The 23984-nt window shown below is 37.2% G+C and overlaps 1 protein-coding gene across 2 annotated transcripts in view; it reads left to right on the forward strand.

Annotated features, from left to right (window-relative positions):
• The window catches only part of PLA2G4A (phospholipase A2 group IVA), a 164460-nt gene that overhangs the window by 20312 nt on the left and 120164 nt on the right, over window positions 1-23984 (forward strand). The window contains exon 2 of one of the 2 annotated variants that reach the window (XM_077763286.1): window positions 15045-15147. The exons of the other annotated variant lie outside the window; for it this stretch is intronic. Coding sequence (XP_077619412.1) covers window positions 15115-15147 — 33 coding nt within the window. The 5' untranslated portion in view covers window positions 15045-15114. The remainder of the gene's footprint in view (window positions 1-15044; window positions 15148-23984) is intronic. 2 annotated transcript variants of the gene reach the window in all.

Consider the following 23984-nt stretch of genomic DNA (forward strand, 5'->3'; position numbering starts at 1 on the left):
GGGGGGGGAGGGGAATGGGGAGGGAAGCACCACTTTCATAAACAACAACAATAATTACAAATGATGATTTTGTGTATTTGTGGCCCGCTAGGTACTGTGCTTGATGATGGACATGCATTCTCTCATTTTGTCATCCCTCTGCCTCTGTGAGGTGTGGGGGCCATTTCCCCCATTTTGCAGATACGGAAACAAAGGATAAGGATCCTTCAGTCAGAGAAAAGAGATGAGCTTGAACTTAGATCAGTCTGGCTCCAGCAGAGAAGCCTGCCTCTAGCTTCATGCTGAGCCCCTTAATACCTCCTCTCTTCTGTTACACAATGAAATGGAAGCACAGAGAAGAAGATCCTTTGCCTATCCATCTTTCCTCCAGATGCCACAAGCGTAGTAATGGCCCCTTCTTTTCTTGTCCTATCACACTGTGCAGGAAAGAAAATGGACATAGCTCTCTAGTCTGTTTCTGGTTCTTGTTCACTTTTCCCAGAGAAGCCCATCTTGCCCTCACAGTACAGCTAAAAGGGTTTTGGACAGACCACACACTATTAAGCCTTCATGGAAAGCCAAAAGTTGCATTGCAGGGGCAAGTATGTTAAAAAGTGTATCCAAATTTCCCTCTCACTAGTGTTCAGGAAGTTTCTAATGACCAGGCAGCCAAACAAAACAAAACAAAACCCATACTACCAACACTGGTTATTCAGCTTAGTTATAAAAGATCCCCCCTTCCCCACTGGTTCATGAGCATTCATGATAATGGTTGCGTAACCTACTTGCAGGAAGATTTCCAGGATTGAGCCAGATGTGGGGGGGAAAAACATTTTCCCAGTGTTTAATGTGGTGAGCTGTACAGAATGCCTTAATTTCACAAAAACCTAAAATATCTACTACTACTATGAGGGGGGAAAAAGGATGAAAGAGCTCCTATTTGTGACTGGAATTGAAAATGTTGTCACCGTCTAACAATATGACCAGTAATTTTATCCTGAAGAAAGTAAACCTTAGTCAGTTTTCCCATATGACTCTTGTTACTTCTTTAGAACTTTGGAATGAAAATTGCACGTATAAATTAGATCTATCAAAATGTATTGGGCTTTTTAAGTAACTTCTTAAGTTTGAAATAATTTACGATAGGAAATGACAAAAAATAACACAGAGTTCCCAAATACACTTTACCCAGATTTCCCTAGTGTAATTTTGCATAACCACAGAACATGATCAAAATCAGAGAACTGACATTAGCATAAGGCTATTAACTAAACTACAGATCTTATTTGGATTTCCTTCTTCTTTTGTATGTAATAGATTTTATCCAGTCTGACAGCCTCTGCCTCCTTCACTTGAAGGATAACTTTGTTGGACATATTTACATTGTTAAGAGTTTTGTTCTTTGAGCATTTTGAATATGTCCTCCCCCTTGCCTCCAAGCCTCTGTTCTAATGAGACGTCATGTTTTCATCTTATTTTGGTTACTTCACACCCGATGAACCTTTTTTCTCTTGTGACTTCCAAGATTTTGTCTTGGGTTTTCAGCAGATCGACAATGATGTGCCGTAGTCACATCAGTGTACATCTCTCTGTCCTTATCCCACTTAAAATTGGGTGAGCTTTTTGACATGGTTTTAATAAAATGTGGGGAATTTTCAGTCATTATTTCTTCAAATATTTTTTCTTTCCTTTTTTTCCTCTCTTGTCCACAGAGATTCCATTTACATGTGCACTTGTATACTTTCTGTTGTCCCCTCAAGTCTTTAAGGCTTTGCTCATTTTTCTCCATTCTTTTTATTTTTCTTTCTGTGATTCAGATTACATAATTTCTATACCATGCATATATTTTTTAAGTTCACTTATTTATTTTGAGAGAGCATATATGCCACATGCCAGGGAGTACAAGGACGAGATCTCAGAAGTAAAGTATCTCAGAAGAATTCACCAAGGCATCTGTTTACAAGAAGAAAGAATCAGCTTTAATATGTACCAAGCCCAGGGGCGCCTGGGTGGCTTAGTCGGTTAAGCGGCCACCTTTGGCTTAGGTCATGATCTCGCGGTTCGTGGGTTCGAGCCCCGCGTCGGGCTCTGTGCTGACTGCCAGCTCAGAGCCTGGAGCCTGTTTCAGTCTGTGACTCCCTCTCTCTCTGACCCTCCCCTGCTCACGCTGTCTCTCTCTCTCTCTCCTAGAAATAAATAAAAATATTAAAAAAAAAAATGTACCAGGCCCAGAGATCACAAAGCCTGCTTAGGATAGTACAGTGAAGTAATAACTTTGTTGTTGTTGTTTTGCTTCTGTATCTTTGCCAGCCTTCTCTGGCCATGAGGGGTTAAAAACCGGAGTTCACAAGTTAGAACGGTTAGACTCTAGGCAAAGAGGGAGAGAAGTCTATGACCTTACTTTTCCCTATAGGCTCTAGTTTGGGGAGGTGAAAAACTGCAATTCTAAATCAAGCTTAATTTGATTGAATATATGGTCCTAACATTTTAATTTCTAAATTGTATATGTTTTTTTAATGTTTTCTTTATTTCTGAGAGAGAGAGACAGTGTGGACAGGGGAGGGTCAGAGAGAGAGAGAGAGGGAGACACAGAATCTGAAACAGGCTCCAGGCTCTGAGCTGGCTGTCAGCACAGAGCCCGATGTGGGGCTCGAACTCATGAACCGTGAGATCATGACCTGAGCCGAAGTTGGATGCTTAACCGACTGAGCCACCCAGGCACCCCTAAATTGTATATGTTTTAACAGAAACATTCTGAGGCCGACTGCAGTTTCATCAATGTTGGAGAAGACTAGCCCTGGATGGATTTAAAGAGCAAATGAATGTTGCCCTAGAATTAAATGCCATGAGTTTTGTTTGTTTAATATTTGTTTACCTTTTAATTTCTAACCGAATAAATGTGAACAGTTAACTATCATAAACATAGTTTCTGCCTTTAGCTTTAATATTGGGAGTGCTTCTATCCAGGTCTTGCCGCAGGATACAGTAGTAACAGTGGTGGCAAATAGTTAGGTAGTGAGCACAGTGATTATGAATGGAGTTGCTAGAAATGACAAGAGGAAATAAAGTTGCTGATACCAAACTTTGGGTGCAGGCGCACATTTCCTCTAAACATTTTGAGTACTAGTCTCATCTGTTCTGAAATACCAGTTCTGCTTTTTTGTTAAAAAAAAAAAAAAAAAAAGAGAGAGAGAGTGATATTTAACAACCCTTGATATTAAAAATAAGAATGAAAGAGAAGGACATAAAAAGAGTGTGGGGATACTATTCTGTAAATCTCCTTCATATATAAACTTGACAGTGTTTATTATTCATCCATTCATCTATCCAACAAATATTCATCCTGAACTTACTATATTTTAGGCACTGGGCTAGGCATTAGGGATACCTCTGTGAATAAGATAAATGCAATCACTGACTTTATGCCCCCCCTAGTATTCTCAGGAAAGGCAGACATTATGTAAGTTGAGTGAAAGTCTTGAAGGAGAAGTACAATGTGCAAATGGAATTAGTAAGAGGCAGATTAGACATAACCTGAAAGTTATGGAAGGCTTCTCTGTAGAAGTGACAGTTAAGCTGAATCCTGAAGAACGGGTGACTTGGCCTTCCCTCTCTTTCCAGCCTCTCCATTTACTAGTCATTCATCTCTCAGTTCCTCAAGCTGGAACATTATATTCTAAGGCCACTTCCTCCCACCCCTCCAAAGCTAGCTGTTTTCCAGAGATCAGACCTCCGATGATTCTCTAGTTCTGCTTTTTGCTCTTTTACATAATTTTATACACCTCTAATTCTCATTGCTTCATTTATTTCTTAGATTATTTGTTTTCTGACTTCCTTCTAGAAATGAGGAAAGGGAATGTAATATATCTAACTCATTCACTTTTGCATCTCCAGACCTGGAATAGTGCTTGACACATACGAGTTATGCCTTAAATATTTGTTGAATAAATGGATGGAGAAAAGTGGTCGGTTACAGCTGAGTGGACAAGAGTATGACACCATGGCTATAGCATAGAAAGAAGAAGGAAGGATAGTGGGATAAGACAGAGGCAGTTGACAGAAATCATTGTGAAGTCATTGGACCACTAATTTCAAACTTTCATTAGTGGGTCATGAAATCAATTCAATGGGCTGCTACCAGATTTAAACATGTGAAACAGAATTAAAATTGGGATATACTGTTCTTTGTAAAACTGTCAAATCAAATTTGCTTCCATATTTTATTTATATATGTATGCGTATACATTTGAGTATTATGATATAAAAAGGTTTTCCTACAATGGTTTGCCATAAATAGGCATGAAAGCCACACAATAGGTATGAAATTGAAAGATTTCTTTTTTTTAATGTTTATTTATATTTGAGGGAGAGACAGAGCATGAGCAGGGGAAGAGCAGAGGGAGAGGGAGATGCAGAATTTGAAACAGCTCCAGGCTCTGAGCTGTGAGCATAGACCCCAACTTGGGGCTCAAACCCACAAACCGTGAGATCACAACCTGAGCCTAAGTTGGACACTCAACCCGCTGAGCCACCCAGGTACCCCATGAAATTGAATGACTTCAAACTTTAGCATAAAAAAATAGGCAATCACTGAAACTATTTTTAAAATTTATTCATTCACTTTGAGAGAGAGAGGGAGAGATATTGAGTAGGGAGGGGGAGAGAGAGGGGAGGAGGACAGAAGATCCAAAGCAGACTCTGTGCTGACAGTAGAGAGCCTGATGCAGGTCTCAAACTAAAAAACCATGAGATCATGACTTGAGCCGAGGTCGGAACCCAACTGACTAAGCTACCTGGGCACTCATAAAAATATTTTTATAAAGGGGTAAGTTTCAAGATTATTTTCCAAGTCTAGACATTATTCATAGGGACTGTTGATGCTTTTAGGAACATGTGAATATGAAGCACCAGGCTAGACTGCGGTTATTGCCACCACTAGGTTACCTTATGTTAACTGAAGGCAGAAGCTATGCCTTAATCACCTTTGCATTCCCAGTGTCTAGCACAGACCAGGTAGATGATCCCTCGTGTAAAACTACTGTTTGTGAATTGAAAAGCTGTAGAGCAGCAGATGCTCTTTTGCTATGTTACTGTAATTAGTATTTTTTGGTGAGAATAACTACCATGGTCCTGTTAATATTTCAAGGCTCCACTGTGGATAATACCAAGTAAAAGGTCTATAGGGTTACAGTTTCATGGTCTGGCTCTCCATTTGCTTCCCAGTGCTTTGCATAGTACAAAGTGTATTACAGGTATAGTGTAGGTATTTGTTGAATGATGAACACATCAACATGTTGACTTTCCAACAATAATTACAGGAAATGGTACATCTTTCACAGTAAATGTATAGTTATTAGTCTATGTAACCTTGACCTTAAGAAGGAAACTTACAACACAAAAGCAGTAAAAATGAGTATTTCTGTAAAAAGTCAAGAACTCAAAAAAAGGTTATAAAATATAATACATAAACCTCAAATATGGGGAAGAGAGAAGAAAAGAATGAGTTAAAATTGGAACAACCATCAACTTAATATAGACTGCTATATTCAGAAAATGATATATACAAACCCAACAGTAACCATATATCAAAAAGTACTAATAGATATGCAAAGAATAAGAAGAAATTTAACTCCAAATATATTACTAAATACAATCAACAAAACATAAAGGAGAGAAAGACAAGAAAGAATCTGAGAAAAATCTTTAAAAACAATCACAAAATAAATAATGAAATGGCAATACATATTTATTAAGAATTTCTTTTAATGTAAATAGACTGATTGTGCCAATCCAAAGACATAAGGTGACAGAGTAGATAACAAACAACACCTATCTAAATGCTGCCTACAAGAAACTCACTTTAGACCTAAAGACACCTGAAGATTGAAAGTGACGGGCTGGAGAAACGCATGTCATGCAAATGGATGTCAAAAGCTGGAGTAGCAATACTTACATCAGACAAAATAGACTTCAAACTTTTTTTAATGTTTATTTTTGAGAGAGAGAGACAGAGTATGAGCAAGGGAGGGGCAGAGACAGAGACACAGAATCTGAAGCAGGCTACAGGTTCGGAGCTGTCAGCACAGAACCCAATGCAGGGCTCAAACTCATGGACCACAAGATCATGTCCTGAGCCAAAGTCAGAACCTAACTGAATGAGCCACCCAAGCGCCCCCAACAAAATAGACTTTAAAACAGAGTCTGTAACAAGAGACAAAGAAGGATACTGTATAATATTAAAGGAAATAATCCAACAAGACATAAAAATTATAAATATTAATGTACCCAACATAGGAGTACCCAAAAACATAAAAAAGTTTAAAAAGTTTACCATAAAGGAAGTAATCGACAATAATACAACAATAGTAGGGGACTTTATCACCTCCCTAATATCAATGGACAGATCATCTAAGCAGAAAATCAACTGGAAACAATTCCTTTGAATGACACACTGAACCAGATGAATTTAACAAATCTATTTAGAACATGCCATCCCCAAACAGAAGAATACATATTCTTTTCAAGTGCACATGGAACATTCTCCAGAATAGATTCCATATTATCCCTCAAAACCATTCTCAACAAATTCAGTCAGTTTAAAGCCATACCATGTATATTTTATGACCACAACACTATGAAACTAGAAGCCAACCACAAGAAAAAAATCTGGAAAGACCACAAATACATGGAAGTTAAATAACATGCTACTAAATAATGATTGAGCCAGGAAATAAAAGATACATGGAAGCAAATGAAAATGAAAACACAGTGGTCCAAAACCTTTGGATACAACAAAAGTGGTTCTAAAAGGGAAGTTTATAACAATACAGGCCTATCTAAAGAAGCAAGAAAAATCTCAATCTAACCTTACACCCAAAGAAGCTAGTAAAAGGACAACAACCAAAATCTAGAAACAGCAGAAGGAAGGAAATAATAAAGATTAGAACAGAAATAAATGATATAGAAATTAAAATAATAGAACAGATCAATGAAACCTGGAGGTGGTTCTTTGGAAAAATTAATAAAATTGATAAACCTCTAGCCAGACTTATCAAGAAAAAATAGAGAAGGAATTCAAATAAATAAAATCACAAATAAGAAATGAAAAAATATCACAGATGAAAAAGGAAAAATACCCATAGAAACAAACAATTATAAGAGACTATTAGGAAAGAGCATGCCAACAAATTGGACAACCTAGAATGATGAATAAATTCCTAAAAACATATAGGTTACCAAAACTGAACCAGGAAGAAACAAAATTTGAACAGATTGATAACCAGCAAAGAAATTGAATCAGTAATCAACTCCCAACAAACAAAAGTCCAGGATTTTATCAAACACTTAATCAAACATTTAAAGAAGAGTTAAGACCTATTCTTCTCGAGTTATGCCAAAAAATAGAAAAGGAAGGAAAACTTCCAAACTCATTCTATGAAGCCAGCATTATCCTGATACCAAAACCGGGTTTAAAAAATCACTAAAAATGAACTGTAAGCTAATCTACCTGATTGAAAATCCTCAATGAAACACCAGCGAAGTGAATACATTAAAGAGAAAAATCATTCCCCATGGTCAAGTGGGATTTATTCCTGGGTTATAGGGGTGATTCAACATTTGAAAATCAATCAACATGATATATCACATCAATATGAGAAAGGATAAGAATCATATGATCACTTCAATAGATGCAGAAAAAGCATTTGACAAAGTGTAGCATCCATTCATGGTAAGAACTTTCAACAAGTGGGTTTAGAGGGAACATACATCAACACAAAGGCCATATAGAAAAATCTACAGCTAACATCATCCTTGAAAGGGAAAAAGACCTTTTCCTCTAATGTCAGGAAGAAGACAAGGATGTCCACTCACCATTTCTATTCAACATAGTACTGGAAGTCCTAACCTCAACAATCAGAAACCAAATATTTAAAAGGCACACAAATTGGTAATGAAGAACTAAAATCTTCACTATTTGCAGATGACATGATACTATGTGTGGAAAGAAAAGACTGCAGCGAAAATCTGCTAGAACTGATCAATGAATTCAGTGAAGTTGCAGGATACAAAATCAATGTGCAGTACTGTTGTATTGCTATACACCAATAATGAAGCAGAAGAAAGAGAAATTAGGAAAACAATCCCATTTACAGTTGCACCAAAAATAATAAGATACCTAGGAATAAACCTAACCTAAAAGGTGAAAAAACCTGTACTCTGAAACCTACTAAAATATTGATGAAAGAAATTGAAAACGACAGAAAGAAATGGAAAGACATTCCATGCTCATGGATTGGAAGAACAAATATTATTAAAATGTCTGTCCTACCCAAAGCAATCTACAGATTTAATGCAATTCCTATCAAAATACTAACAGCATTTTTCACAGAACCAGAACAAACATTCTAAAATTTGTATGGAAGCACAAAAGACCCTGGATAGCCAAAGCCACCTGGGCAGGTAGGGTGGGGTGGGGGGGAGCTGAAGTTCTCATAATTCCAGACTTCAAGTTGTGTTACAAGCTGTAGTGATGAAAACAGCATGGTACTGGCACAAAAATAGATACATAGATCAATTTAACAGAATAGGAAACCTAGAAATAAACCCATAATTGTGTGGTCAACTGATCTTTGGCAAAGTAGGAAAGAATATCCAACGGGAAAAAGATGGTCCCTTCACCTAATGGTGTTGGGAAAACTGGACAGCAATATGCAAAAGAATGAAACTGGACTACCTTCTCTTTTTAAAAAATTTTTAAAGTTTATTTATTTTTGAGAGAGAAACAGCATGAGTGGGAGACGGGTAGAGAGAGAGAGAGAATCCCAAGCAGGTTCCACACTTTCAGCACAGAACCCAACACAGGGCTTGAACTCATGGAACCATGAGATCATGACCTGAGCCTAAACCAAGAGTCAGACACTTAACCAACGGAGCCACCCAGACGGCCCTGGACAACTTTCTTACACCATACACAAAAATAAATTCAAAATGTATTAAAGACCTAAATGTGATACCTGAAACCATTAACATCATAAAAGAAAACAAAGGCAGCAACCTCTTTGACATCAGCCACAGCAACTTTTTTCTAGACAGATCTCCTAAGGCAAGGGAAACAAAAGCAAAAACAAACTATTGGGACTACATCAAAACAAAAACGTTCTGCACAGCAAAGGAAACAATTAACAAAACTAAAAGGCAACCTATAGAATGGAAGAAGATATTTGCAAATGACATCTGATAAAGGGTTAGTCTCCAAAATATATAAAGAACTTATAGAACTCAACACTTAAAAGACAAATAATGCAATTACATAATGGACAGAAGATATGAACAGACACTTCCCCAAAAAAAGACATACAGATAGCCAATGGGTACATGAAAAGATGTTCATCATCACTTACTATCAGGGAAATGTAAATCAAAACTACAATGAGATTATCACCTCATAACTGTCAGAATGGCTAAAATCAACAACACGAGAAACAATAGCTGTTGGTGAAGATGTGGAGAAAAAGCAACCCTCTTGCACTGTTGGTAGGAATGAAACTGGTATAGCCACTGTGGAAAACAGTATGGAAGTTCATCAAAAAGTTAAAAATAGAACTACTTTAGGATACAGCAATGGCGCTACTAGATATTTTCCCAAAGAATACAAAAACCCTAGAGGGATGCAGGCAGCTCTGTGTTTATTGAAGCATTGTTTATAATAACCAAGATATGGAAACATCCCAGTGTCCATCGACTGTTGAATGGATAAAGGATATATATATGATATATACAGGATATATATATGATATATATACACATATATACACACACATATGCACACACACATACATGCCACACAAACATACACAATGGAATATTATTCAGCCATAAGAAAAGAATGAAATCTTGTCATTTGCAATGACATAGATGGAGCCAGAGAGTATAATGCTAAGTGAAATAGCTCAGTCAGAAAAAGACAAATACCATATGATTTCACTCATATGTGGAATTTAAGAAACACAACAGATGAGCAAAGGGGGGAAAGAAAGAGAGAGACAATCCAAGAAATGGAATCTTAATTATAGAGAACAAACCGATAGTTACCAGAGGGGAGGGAGGCAGGGGGTTGGGCTAAATAGGTGTGGAGATTAAGGAGTGCACGTGCCACGGTGAGCACTGGGTGATGTACGGAAGTGTTGAATCACTATATTGTACACCCCAAACTAATACAACATTGTATGTTAACTAACTGGAATTAAGATAAACTAAAAAAAAAAAAAAAGAAAGCTTGCATACATTGAGTATTTATTTACTAGGGACAGGTACCTTTCACTATAATTAATTCATTAGTCCTCACTACAACATTGAAGGTAATACTATTTCCATTTATGGGGGAATACGCTAGGTCTTCAAATATGAAACGAGTTTGAATCAAGGTCTTTATAATCCCACACCCTGTGGTGTTTTTACCAAATTAAGCTGCTTCAGTGAAGAGAGTACTATGATTTTCCCTCAGGTATTGAATCCCTGATAGTAGTAGTCCCTTGGCATTACTGTACAAGTGCGTGGACTTTCCAGCTTCTGGAAGGGGGAGATGTACCTCTCCAGAATTATGACTACTGCAGCAGCATAAAGACTTCATGCTCTTGGAGCTTCATGTGGCTGATCAATGTGCTTGAAAGAATTCCTCTTAAGAAATTGCTTCACTTCTAAGGGGTAATGATATAGGGGAAATATAGACTGTTAGAGTATGAAAAGTGTGGGCAATTTTCATGCTCTGTCATCCGTAAGAATATTCCACCAGCAGCTCTAGAGTATGAGCTGTATTCTGACTTGGGAACTGATATAGGCATATCATCAGTTTAATCAGCTTGAAAACAGTAGCCATTAAGTCACTGATGATCATTTTAAACAAGGTGTCCTAGAAATAGCTCAGAAAATCCTGACAATGAGAAGTGCTGGTTAGGATCATACCATCTGAAACAGATATATATTTCTTATATAACAAATTCAAATATAAATAACAGGTAATCCTCATATAGTTTTGCCTGTATCTTCTTATACTTTTGTTCCTTTAACATGAAATGTAGTTAGGTGCAAGAATACATAGAGCCCAATCAGAGGCACAGTATAGTATGGTGGTAAATAAACAATTATGTTTGTATGATGTTTGTAATGTGAGGATAATTAGGGGAAATAATCAGGAAAAGAGAAACGTATACTGGTATGGATTAAGAGAGTGAAACGTTGCAGAAGATAGAGACAGAGATGAGGAATATGCAATTTATGGACAAAAAGAAAATGAACTTTGTTTTACTTGGTTACAGTGTTTTCGTCTAACTGGTCTTAAAAGTTGTTTCTCTTATGTAAATATATCCATCGATTCATTTGTTCATTCATTCATTCAACAAATATATATTAATTGGCCATATGTAACTACATAGGGGCTGGGAATATAACAAAATAAAATACAAGAAAGATCTGCCTCCATGGAGTTTGTATCCTAATTAAGTGCAAGGGGAAATAGACAAAAAACTAGATAATCCATTTTAGATGACAAAAAAGAAAGGTTTCCGCCATTTAAAAGAATACAGTCAGGAGGTGCCAGGTCAGTTAAGCCTCTGACTTGGGCTCAGGTCATCTCATGGTTCATGAGCCCTGCTTTGGGTGAGCCCTGCTTCTCTCTCTTCCCTCCCCCCACCATCATTCTTCCTTCCCCTCTCTCTCTCTCTCTCTGCCCCTCACTCACTTGCACCCTCTTTCTCTCAAAAAATAAATAAATAGTATAGTCAAGTAAAGCTTTACAGGGAAGATGATATTGTAGTAAAGATCTGAAAGTTATTGACAATAACAGATAGATCCAACCNAACATTCTAAAATTTGTATGGAAGCACAAAAGACCCTGGATAGCCAAAGCCACCTGGGCAGGTAGGGTGGGGTGGGGGGGNTTCTCTCAAAAAATAAATAAATAGTATAGTCAAGTAAAGCTTTACAGGGAAGATGATATTGTAGTAAAGATCTGAAAGTTATTGACAATAACAGATAGATCCAACCAAAAAAACAGAAATGTGATAGCTAAGGCAATTAGTGATTGGGTAAAGTCATCCACAAAATTTTGTATTTGGTTTAATATAAGCTAATACAAGATTAAGATTATGGTAGTTTATAAAATCAGAATGATGATTTGCCCTCATCTTGGTTTAAAATGCTGCCTACATTTTCATCAGGAAAATATATTATAAGATCTGGGGCACTTGGGTGTTTCAATCAGTTAAGCATTCATCTTTGGCTCAGGTCACGACCTCACAGTTCATGAGTTTGAGCCACAGGTTGGGCTGTGTGCTGACAGGGCAGAGCCTGTTGATTCTGTCTCTCGCTTACTCTGCCCCTCCCCCACGTTTGCTCGCTGGCACGCGCTCTCTCTCCCTTTCCCTGTTAAAATTTAAATAAATAAACATATAAAGAAAAAAAGATAAAATCAACTTTTGGGAGCTTAAAAAATAAGTGATTAAAAAAAATAAATGTTTTGCTTTAAAAATAGTTTTTTTCTCCAGTAAAAATAATGATACTCGATGAGCCAGAACAAAGAAGAGGATTTTCATTTTATGTAACTTTTAAGTAGGGGATTATGAGTGCTTTTTATCTTTCTTATAATACTGCTTCATATTTTTCACTTTTCAAAATGACAAAGACAGACTGGTAGTATATATACACACATCTGATAAAGGACTGTTATCCGAAATATACCAAGAACTCTTAAAGCTCAACAATAAGAAAACAAACAACTTGATTTAAAAAATGGACAAAAGACCTTAAGAGACACTCCATCAAAGAGATCTATAGGTAGCAAATAAACGTATGAAAAGAAGCTCACATCCTATGTTAACTGGGAAATGCAAGTTAAAACAACGAGATAGCACTATATGTACACCTATTAGAATGGCCAAAATCTACAACACTGACAACATCCCCAGTGGGTGAGGATGTGAGCAACAGAACTGCTCTACATTGCTGGTGGGAATGGAAATGTACAGCTACTTCAGATGACAGCTTTGTGGGTTCTTATAAAGCTGAACATATTCTTACCATATGATCCAGCAATCATGCCCGTTGATATTTACCCAAAGGAACTGAAATGTCCGCACAAAAAGTTTACATAGATGCTTATAGCAGCTTTATTTACAACTGCCAAAATTTGGAAGCATCCAAGATGTTATTCAGTAGGTAAATGCATAAACTGTGGTACATCCAGACAATGTAATATTATTCAAGTCTGAAAAGAAAGGAGTTACTAAGCCATGAAAAGACATGGAGAAAAGTTATTAAATGCGTATCACTAAGTGAGAGAGGCCAATCTGAAAATGCTACATACTGTATGATTTCCAACTATATGACATTCTAGGGAAGGCAAAATTGTGGAGACAACAGAAAGAGAGAAGGAAGGATGAATAGGCAAAACAAGATTTTTAAGGCATGAAAATGTTTTTATGATACTTTAATAATGGATACATGTCATTATACATTTGTCAAAATGCATAGAACGTAGGGCATGAAGAGGGAACCGTAAGGTACACTGTGGTCTCTGGGTGATGATAATGTGTCAATGTAGGATGATCAATTCTAACAAACGTCCCACTGTGGTAGGAGATGTTGGTAATGGGAGACTGTAGGAGGACATTTCTGTACCTTCATTTCAATTGTGTTATGAACTTAAAGCTATTCTAAAAAATAAAGTCTTCAAAAATAAATGAATGAATAAATAAATGCTACTCTTTTTGCTTAAGAAATGATGAAGGAAGTGAGTTTAAGAACTCAAGGGCACTTGATGAGATCCCATTTGTATAAAAAATTCAAATCCTTTCTTTTCCTTTTTACTCTATATGATTATGCATTGGATAGTATACAATACACGTCAAACTGAAAGGAAGGATACACGTCAAACTGAAATTGTGATTACACTTTATTCGCTTCTACAATTCATGTTCATAAAATTGAGCATGAATTATTTTTTATAATTTTAAAAATGTGTGTTTAAAAAGAAAAGAAACACTTTAAAATTTTTTAATTTTATTCTGAAATTAAAACATATTCTAGAATTTATAAATTCTAGAATTTATAAATAATAAAGGTATTTGAAAAGATGTTCCAAATTGGATGTGACATATAGAATGCTGATATAAATATGTATATTGTTTTATGGTCTCAAGGAAAAACATTCTATGATGGAAGAAAAGATGTTCATTGAATAGCTTATTTGATTTTAAATAATATGGAGTAATTGTAGAAGAAGAAAGAAAAGTATAGAAAATATTTTTTCATTAAAATATTTTTTATTTAACTGCTTCCAAAGTAAACTGGTATTTTAGAATGAATACTTTTTTTTTTCATGAAAACACTCATGTTGAAATCAAGGTGAAATATATTTAGTTTTTTTGTTTATTTTTGAGAGAGAATATGCTTGTGCGAGAATGAGGGAGAGGCAGAGAGAGACGGAGATAGAATCCCAAGCAGGCTCTGCACTGTCAGCACAGAGCCTGACATGGGGCTTGAACTCACAAACCGGGAAATCATGACCTGAGCTGAAATCAAGACATGGAAGCTTAACCAACTGAGCCACCCAGGTGCCCCAACATGAATGTTTTTAAAGTTCTTAACAAATAGCTAAGGTAAAAAATGTTCCTTTCTTAGCATCGATTTTGTCTAACGCTGGCCCAATTGAGAAAACAATGGGATGTGGCTTTCTAGTTATAAACACTACAAAAATTATTTTAATTTTTCGTAAGTTCAATGAATTTCTGATAAAATACTTGGCAAATGCAAAAAAATTCTGGACTTTCCTAGTAATTACTGACAGAAAACATTTGAACAAATAAATATGGAAATTAAACAGTACTATCAAAATATGTTTACCCTTTCCCTAAGTTGTGTCAGTGTGTACTCAGTCATATAAACAAATGGGAACTCTGTCTTGTCCTCTTGGGTGGACTTTTACTTCCTAAGGTTCATATTCATCATCATGTAAATCTTAGAACTGCATCCAAGAGGAAGCTTAACGATAGTGATTATTTACTTTGTAGGTTTTAAAGAAGCTTGAGTACTGGAGAAGACCTTTGAAGTGTGAAGAGATTTTCCGTAATTGAAACCAAAATGTCATTTATAGATCCTTATCAGCACATTATAGTAAGTCATTTACTGTTTATAAATCCTTTCTGGGAGGGAGGCAAATATATTTCTGTGCATGAGTATTGCTGCTGTTGGCTAATAAAGTAAAGCTCTATGACAACCCTGGACTTTTAATGAAACTAATATAAACTACAAACTCATATAATACATAATAAAAGTAACTCATTCTCTTTTTTCACTGTAAGAATCGGACAGAGGTACTTGGAGGGGGAAAAAATACCAAAACATGCGCAACAGTACAGAACTTTCATGGAACAATAAAAAATGTAGTTACCCCTTAGCAATTATCAGTCTGTGTAAGTTCAACCCCTCACATGCATTGGTGGAGAGAAGATAAAAGAATTATTGAATTGAAGGCTACGTTTTGGTATGCGCTGCCAGGGTAATGCATTCTATAAACTTTCCCGTAGGCTAGGTATAGTTAAACTAATTCTTCTGTGAGTGGTTAACTTTTAGGAAAGAGTTTAGTAATTTCAAATTTTAGCATGTAGTTTTCCAAGGAAGTATCCACCTTCTCTTCTGATCAGAAAAACAGAGGAGCGATTGCTTTGTGGAATTCAACACTTAAGATCCAGTTAGGTTAGGTTTATATGGACTAAGAATAGTTTTTATGGATATTAAGGAATCATCCACAGCCTTATTATTACTTAAAGTGAAGCACTGTTCTCTTACTCTACATCCTTCTCTATCTACCATCCTCTCTCTCCCTGCCTGGGTAGCAGTGATGAACATATTACACTTGTTTTCTAGTGCTTTCTTCTCCATTCACAACCTGAACCATTAAAAACTGAACTCTGCTTTCCCACTTCACAAAAAAGCCCCATTGAGGGCCTCTTGGTGCTGAATTCAACGGACTCTTCATTACGCTCTCACCCTCTAAATCCCCTTCCCACACCTCTACTGGTCATTCTCTTTCTAAAACTCTTCTCCAGTTTCTGTGGCTCTGTTTCAGATTTTGCCTGGTTCTGTTTCCTATTTTCTTGCAATTGGTTCCTTCTCAGTTTTCTTTGCAAGCTGCTCTTCCTGTTGGAATCTTTTTTTTTTTTTTTTTTAAATCACGGTGTAACATAAATAAAGTGCGTAAACCTTAATTGGTCGGCTTGATGAATATTAACCTATGTATTGCACTCATGAAACCATCATCCAGATAAAAATACACAGCATTAGAAGTAACCCAGAAGAGTTGCTCAGGTCCTTTCCAGTCAATAAACCCCACAAAGGTAACCAATGTTTGACTTCTATTAATAAGTTTTGCCTGTTTTTGATCTTCATACAGATATCTGCATTCAGCGTTATATCTGTGAGATTCATTCTTGTTGTTGTGAGCAGCAGAATTCCACACTTTTACATTGCCACGTAGTATTTCTTTATCTGAATATACTACAGACTCTCTTGTCTCCTCATAACCATCATCCCCTCGCTGAATGGTAGTAGTGCCTCTACTGTAAATCAAGCAGCCATATGTGTGTGGCTTGATTTCTATTCCGTTCTATTGGTCTATTCGTCTTTGTTAGCTAGTACCAGTTATATGTCTATTTGAATTTTTATAGCTTTGAAATGTATCTTACATATGATAGTGTAAATCTTCCAACTTTTCTTAAGGTTGCCATGGCTATTTTCAGTCTTCTGCATTTCCATGTAAATTTTGCAATCAGTTTGTCAATTTACACACACAAAACTGCTAGAATTTTTAATGACACTGTAATGATTCTACAGACCAATGAGGGGAGAGATGACATGTTAACAATGTTGAGTCTTCCAACCCATCAATAACCCATGAATCTAATCTAAAATGAATGTTATTTTGATTATCTTTAAGTCTCTCAGGAGTGTATTGTAGTTTCCAGTGAGAAATCTTCTATCTTATTCCCCCACGTGCCTGCAGTGTCAGTGGCCCATGGTCAGCCTTTATACAGAAATAGATGATCCTCCTGACGTATTGTCAGAAGGTCAGTAGTAGCGTAACGCTGCGTCACAATGCCTGTGTCATTCACCTCACTTCTTCTCATCACATAGTCATTTTATCACCTCACCTGATCACAGAAGGGTGAGTAAAATATAAGATATTTTTTGGTATTCACATAACTTTTATTACATAACTTTTAGTACAGTTTATTGTTATTTTGTTCCATTTTATTATTGGCTATTGTTAACCTCTTATTGCATCTAATCTATAAACAAATTTTATCATATGTACATATTTATAAGAAAAAACAGTATATAGAGAGTTTGTACTATCCATGGTTTCAGGCACCCATGGCTAGGGTGGGGCTGGGGATGTGTGGGGTTGCTTGGAATGTATCCCCTGTGGGTAAAAGTATTTTCCAATCATTTGTTGCATTTATATCAAAATACAATTGATTTTGGTGGATCTAGTGCATTTAATAATTTATCAATTTTAGTAGTTTGTAGATTCTTTGGGATTTTCCACTTACACATTCCTGTTCTCTGTGAATAATGGCAGCTTCACTTCTTCCTTTTAAATTTTTAGATATTTATCTTTCCAGCTTTGTTAATTGTAGGCCATCTGCTTTAGTTACACATATAGGTTTTAAAATGTCACATTTTCATAATTGCTTAATGAAAAGTAATTTTGAATTTTTATTGTAGTTTGTTCTTTGACTCGTGGGTTACTTAGACATATGTTCATCAATTTTCAAACATTTGGTAATTTTTTAAATAGTCTTTGTCTTTGATTTCTAATCTAATTCCACTGTGTTCAGAGAATATATCCTGCATGATTTTTTGTTGTTTGTAATATGCTTATATATGATTATGGCCTAGCATATTTTCTAGTGTGGTAAATGTTCCATATACAACAGTATGTTCCATTTTAAAACTTTTGCTTTATGAGTTTTGAAGATATATTATTAGTTCATATAACTTGTGAATGTGTATATTTCTGGTCTAATTGATGTTTTATCATTATGTCCTCTCTTTTATCTCTAATAATAACTTTGTTCTAAATTTCGCTTTGTCTGTTATTAATTTGAGCTCTTCTGGTTTCTTTGATTAGAATGTGCATCCTTTTACTTGAAATTTATATTTTAGCTTATATTTAAAGTATGGTTTTTGTAAAAAGCATATAATCAGGGTTTAAAATGAGATGATTGATTCAAGGCTCACAAAAATAAAATAAATGAGATGATCTTTGTTTTGTGAAACAGTCTTCTACTTTCCTCAATTATGATTTTCTATAGATGCATTTCAACAGTAAAGGTAGGTTCCTTTCTTTTTCATATCAATGAAGTTTCTATATCTTATGCACAGATTAATTTTTCTCACCCCACCACCTCAAGAGTGGTGAGTAATTTTTATCACCCTCAGAGAACTTAACCAAAGTGTTCATTCTTCAACACTAACATGAAATTTGGCACTGGGAACTGAAAAGGAAGAAGGAAGATAAAGTTAAAGTCTATAACCCTGAGCCTGAGACAAAAAGACCATCAATAATTCTGAATCCTAACATTTGGATTTTCAATTCATTCTACCTCTAAACCTATTGCAATTTTTTCCCGAGCACTTATCCTTATTTATTGCCCATGTGTACCACGCTCTGTCAGTTGTCAGTAGGCAATGGGGATGCAAAGGGGGATCAGACAGTTCTGGAGTCCAGCTCCGGCCAAGTCCAGGGGTCCCTGAAAGACGGACAGTGTCGGCGAGAGAGAGTGAGAGTGTCCCAGGATTCTTTCTGATCACCAAGCAGGCACCTCTGCCCTGTCAGTTTTGGTGTTTTTGTTTATAGGTCAAATGCTAACATGGCATCAGAAAATGGATTTTTTACAATGGATAGTTCTCTGTGATAAGATATTTTGGAAAATGTACAGAAACAGGTTTTACAGAAGTATTCTTGTGGAACTACCCCAATTATAGTGAGGTTGAGTAACTAAGAAAATAACAGGGTGTTCTTAGCAAAAAAACAGGATAACATACACATTTTAATAACATTAAGATTAAGTCATAGGTTAAGTTGTAGATACTCTTATCCATCCTTATCACAGCTGACAGTGTAAGGGAAGGTGTTTGTGGAATGTAGGCCTAGGGAAGGGACTGCTATACATCACCAGTTAGCAAAGGTATATGTAGTAATTTATGTTCTGCTCTTATCTGTTCCTTCTCTCTAAGTTAGGCTCTTTGTCTTTGGGCAAGACTTAATTGTCCAGTTATATTCTTTATGGCACCTGAGAGCCAACTGTACCTTTAAAGAGTTTAGCTCATTTCCAATACATAGAATAGCGTCTTCAAGTGCATTTACCTTTGTGTCTAGTGTTATGATTTCTTGAATAGCTAGGGCATGAGAGGCAGTTTTGGTTAGCTGACATACACGTTGAGCTTTATGAACCTCCTGGACTAACACAACGGTAGAAACAGAATTGTACATGTAAAAGTCAATCTTTTATGAGTAAGGGTCATTAGCCTGTTTATAGTTCAAGGGAAAGTATGGAGGGAAACAGGACCTGCTGGAGACACGATGTCTGCTCCCATAATCAAAAGAAGAAGTTCCGACAAAAAGTTCCTTCACAAGGTGTAATCATCATACCAGGGCCAAAATAAGGGGACAAGTCACTCCTGAGACCGATCAACAAGATACATTTGGGGGTCGGTGCTCAAGCAGAAATAATTCAGTGGGGGTGGATATCGGTCGTCATCTGATTGGCAAGAGACCGTGCAAACTTGCTTTAACCTCACCAGGAGCTTTCTCGACTAGTGGGCTCAGGATGGCTCCCGCCAAGACAGAGTCCCTGAACTGAGCTTATGTCTAGCAGAAAAAAACATTGATTTACACACTAACCATAATATTTAGAAAGGGCTCTGATAAGAGACAATGATAATAACTGATAAAATAAATAAAACTAATAAAATAAACTAATAACTCTGGGAGCAACGAATAATGGGAATCCCTCTGAAATTCCTAGAGAGAGTGACATGTCCCTAGAGGGAGTGACAGAGACCTGAAAGTTTAGTAGAAGTTAAGTGAAGAGGGAGAAAATTACTTTTCTGGATTGGAAAAAAGCAAATATGGGATAGTGTGGACAAGAGCAAGTTCATTTAAGGAAATGAAAGAAGTTCAGTATGGTTGGAGTATAATACATTACAGAGAACATTATTATTTCAAATGACCTCACTCTTCTACCTGATCTGACCAGGCCTTAGTACTGACTGCCATACGGTCTTCACTTGTGTCTTGTCAGATGATCTGTGAATTGGCCATTTAGTTTCTTCTCCTCCTCCTCCTCCTCCTCTTCCTCCTCCTCCTCCTTCTTCTTCTAAATGTTTGTTTATTTTTGAGAGACAGAGGGAAAGACAGAGAGTGGGAGCAGACAGGGGCAGAGATAGAGGGGGACAGTGGATTCAAACCAGCCTCTCTGCTGTCAGCATATAGACCGATGCAGGGCTCAAACTCAAGATCTGTTAAATCATGACCTGAGCTGAAGACAAATTCTTTAAAAAATTTTTTTTTCAATGTTTTATTTATTTTTGAAAGAGAGAGAGAGAGAGAGAGAGAGCAGGGTGGGGATGGGGGGGTCAGAGAGAAAGAGGGAGATACAGAATCTGAACAGACTCCAGGCTTTGGGCTGGCAGTCAGCAGAGAGCCCGAGGTGGGGCTTGAACCCACTAACCATGAGATATGACCTGAGCCAAAGTCAGACGCTTAACCCACTGAGCCACCCAGGCGCCCCTGAAATCAGATTCTTAACCAACTGAGCCACTCAGGCACGCCTAGTTTCTTCTTTTAACATGGAAGAGTCTATTTAAAAATCAAAATGCATCTAGATATTTTAAAGCTCATTGCTGTCACCTTTGCTCATAAATTTTAAGTAGAGCTAAATAGGCTATAGTAATTACCTATGTAACATTTCATATAATGAAGCATGCAAACCACATACCTGTATCACACTTTTCATGACCTTTCCCAGTCTCGGGGTGAGACATTTAATTAGTATTCCAATTTATAGCCCTTTTAAATGAAGAGGATCCTGAGCACTTTATAATTTTGTTCTTTCTTCTTGTTCTTTCTGTGTATGTGTGAAAAAGACTGTGTGTATGTGTGTCTGTGTAAATTGTTTTAGTGACAAAATTCCCTGCTCTAGTTTTCACAGATACTTTTCAAAATATGTAACACATATTTCGCATACTCAACACAGAACAATTTTAGTAAAAAGGAAAGATTGGGAAAACTAAGTCAGCTAACTTGTATTGAATGGCGTCAGACAGGCCAACACACTTTTGGCTGCCTCAAGGCATGGAAGATTGGCCTTATTTTACCACCCCTGTAATGCAGTGACATGTTGGAGAATCCCGTGGGCTGATGCAGCAATTTACAGCCAGCAAGTTCTCTTGCTTCCCATAGTACTGGCTTTTAAGAACTTGGTAGAAAATGGAAGGATAAACCTCTGGCAGACTTCAATTTCCTTATGTTTAGAGTTGTTGTGAGATGTTTTCCAACCTGAAGGATGTTTGTGTCTCCAGGCTCTATTGAAATTCTTTTAGACCAAGGAGACCAATTCTACAAGGCTAGATCAAGTATAAAATATTTATAAAAATTTCCAGCTTTTTAGTCTGAAAATGAGTCACTTCCCTGGAGTGAAAAAGAATCCACACCTCTTCCCACCACCTATTAGCAATGGAGGGCCACTGTCCTACATCCACAGAATCGAAGGTTGTCTTCACATTAGAGACAGTCAACCACATGGGTATGTGAGCCTGCTAAATACAGGGACCTTTGAGAAACATCATTGTGGGATGACTGGAAATTTTACCAAGAAAGTAGGAAGCTATTATTCTAGATTATTATGGTAACATGGTAGGGGGTGGGGGGGAGCACTGGGAAGTTGTCAAAGAACTAGTATTCTAGTGCTGGTTCCTGTCTTCAGTTACGTGCTCATGAGCACCTAAACTGAGTTTTAGCTGCTTCATGTGGAAAACCGTATGAATGGTACCTACTGTATCTGCTTCACGGGGCTTTTATAAATAATAAATTGAGAGGTGTATAAAAGTATTTTCTAGACACAGAAAAGAAAGGCATTTCCAGCCAAGGGACCTCAGAAGGTAAGATACTGCTACTGAGAAATCAAAAATAAAAAGGTAGCAAAACTCCAATTGTAAGAGCCTAAGCACTGGGCAAATTAGTAACCAGTGTTATGGCAAATAGCATATTTTGTGTATGTGAGCACTACCAAGTTCTAGAAAAGTGAAAAAAGGATGGTTATTGATAAGCTTCTAATCTTTCCCTGATACCAGTCATTCCTTACGGTGCAGTCTATGACATTCCCAACTTAAAACAGGGGGTGGGGAGTGATTTACTGGGGTACTAATCCTTAGAAGGCTCATCATGTCTCAAGGCTGCTTAGGCTCAGCCTCCTCCTCTCTGGATCAGCAAGTGCCCCTGTGGCAAAACTGTGCTTACCTCTCTGGTTTGCTGTGCCTCTCTTTGACTTTTGATCTCTCTCCTGGTAGTTAAGACCTTTCATTACTGTTAGTTCTTTGTTACTGTATTAGTCAATGTTCTCAAGAGAAACAGAATCAATAGGACATAGACAGAGAAACAGAGAGAGAGTCTTGATTTAGCTTCTAAACAAAGTTATTGCTCACAATTCTGGAGGCTATAAAGTCTAAGATCAAGGCACCAGCATGGTTGCATTTGATGAGGGCTCTCTTCCTGGATTGTAGCCACTTCATCTTCACAAGGTAGAAGAGGCAAAGAATCTGTCTAGATTCTGTTTCATAAAGGCACTAATCCATTCATGAGAGTTCCTTGTACCTCCCAAAGCGCCCATCTCCTAACCTTTGAGGGGTTAGGATTTCAACAAATGAATTTTGGGGGCCACAAACATCCAGACCATAGCAGATAGATCTAGATATGGAGATTCATTTTGAGGAATTGTGTCATGTGGTTATGGAGGCTGTGAAGTCGCCCGTTCTGCCATCTGTAAACTGGAAACCCAGAAAAGACAGGGGTTTAGTTCAGTCCAGTTCTGGAGGCTGGAGAACCCAGGGGGCTAATGGCATAAGTAGCAGTCCAAGGTCAGGAGAAGATGAAATGAGGGGTTTCAGTTCAAGCAGTGAGACTGGGAGAAAAGAGGCATATTCTTCTTTTTGTTCTGTTCGGGCCCCCAATAGATTGGATGATGCCAGTCCACACGGAGGGAAGGCAATCTACTTTTCTGAGTCCACTCATTCAGATAATAACCCCATTTGGAAACACCCTAGCAGACACACTCAGAAGTAATGTTTAATCTGAGTACTCCAAAGTCAGTCACAGTTACTTTTAGGAAAATCTTTACACGCTTTATAAAACCTTATCCAGTTTTTAGTTATTTTCTGTGGGAAGTGGTAATCCAGATTGTTTAATCTGCCATTATCACAAGTGGAGTTCCCCTTTACTGTTACTCAAAATCAGTAGTGCCTCTACATAATCCCCAGAGGAGAGACAAAAGTCTGATCTTGAAAGAGTTTTGCAGATGGTTAAATTATCCCTCAAACTTGGGGCGCCTGGGTGGCTCAGTCGGTTAAGTGTCCGACTTCGGCTCAGGTCATGATCTCACAGTCCGTGGGTTCGAGCCCTGCATCGGGCTCTGTACTGACAGCTAGCTCAGAGCCTGGAGCCTGCTTCAGATCCTGTGTCTCCCTCTCTCTCTCTGCCCTTCCCCTGCTTGCTCTCTGTCTCTCAAAATAAAATAAAGACATAAAAATTAAAAAAAAAATTATCCCTCAAACTTGACATTCAGTATTCCTCAGTGTGAAATTCTAATGTTGGAGTCTGGATTTGTTTGAGGGGACCCTTGACAAATCCCATGTCTTTGGTGAAATAATTGCCATTTAACAGATGGGGA

The sequence above is a fragment of the Crocuta crocuta genome, unplaced genomic scaffold, assembly GCF_008692635.1.
Source record: "Crocuta crocuta isolate KB4526 unplaced genomic scaffold, BGI_CrCroc_1.0 scaffold3, whole genome shotgun sequence".
NCBI classification, from domain to species: domain Eukaryota; kingdom Metazoa; phylum Chordata; class Mammalia; order Carnivora; family Hyaenidae; genus Crocuta; species Crocuta crocuta.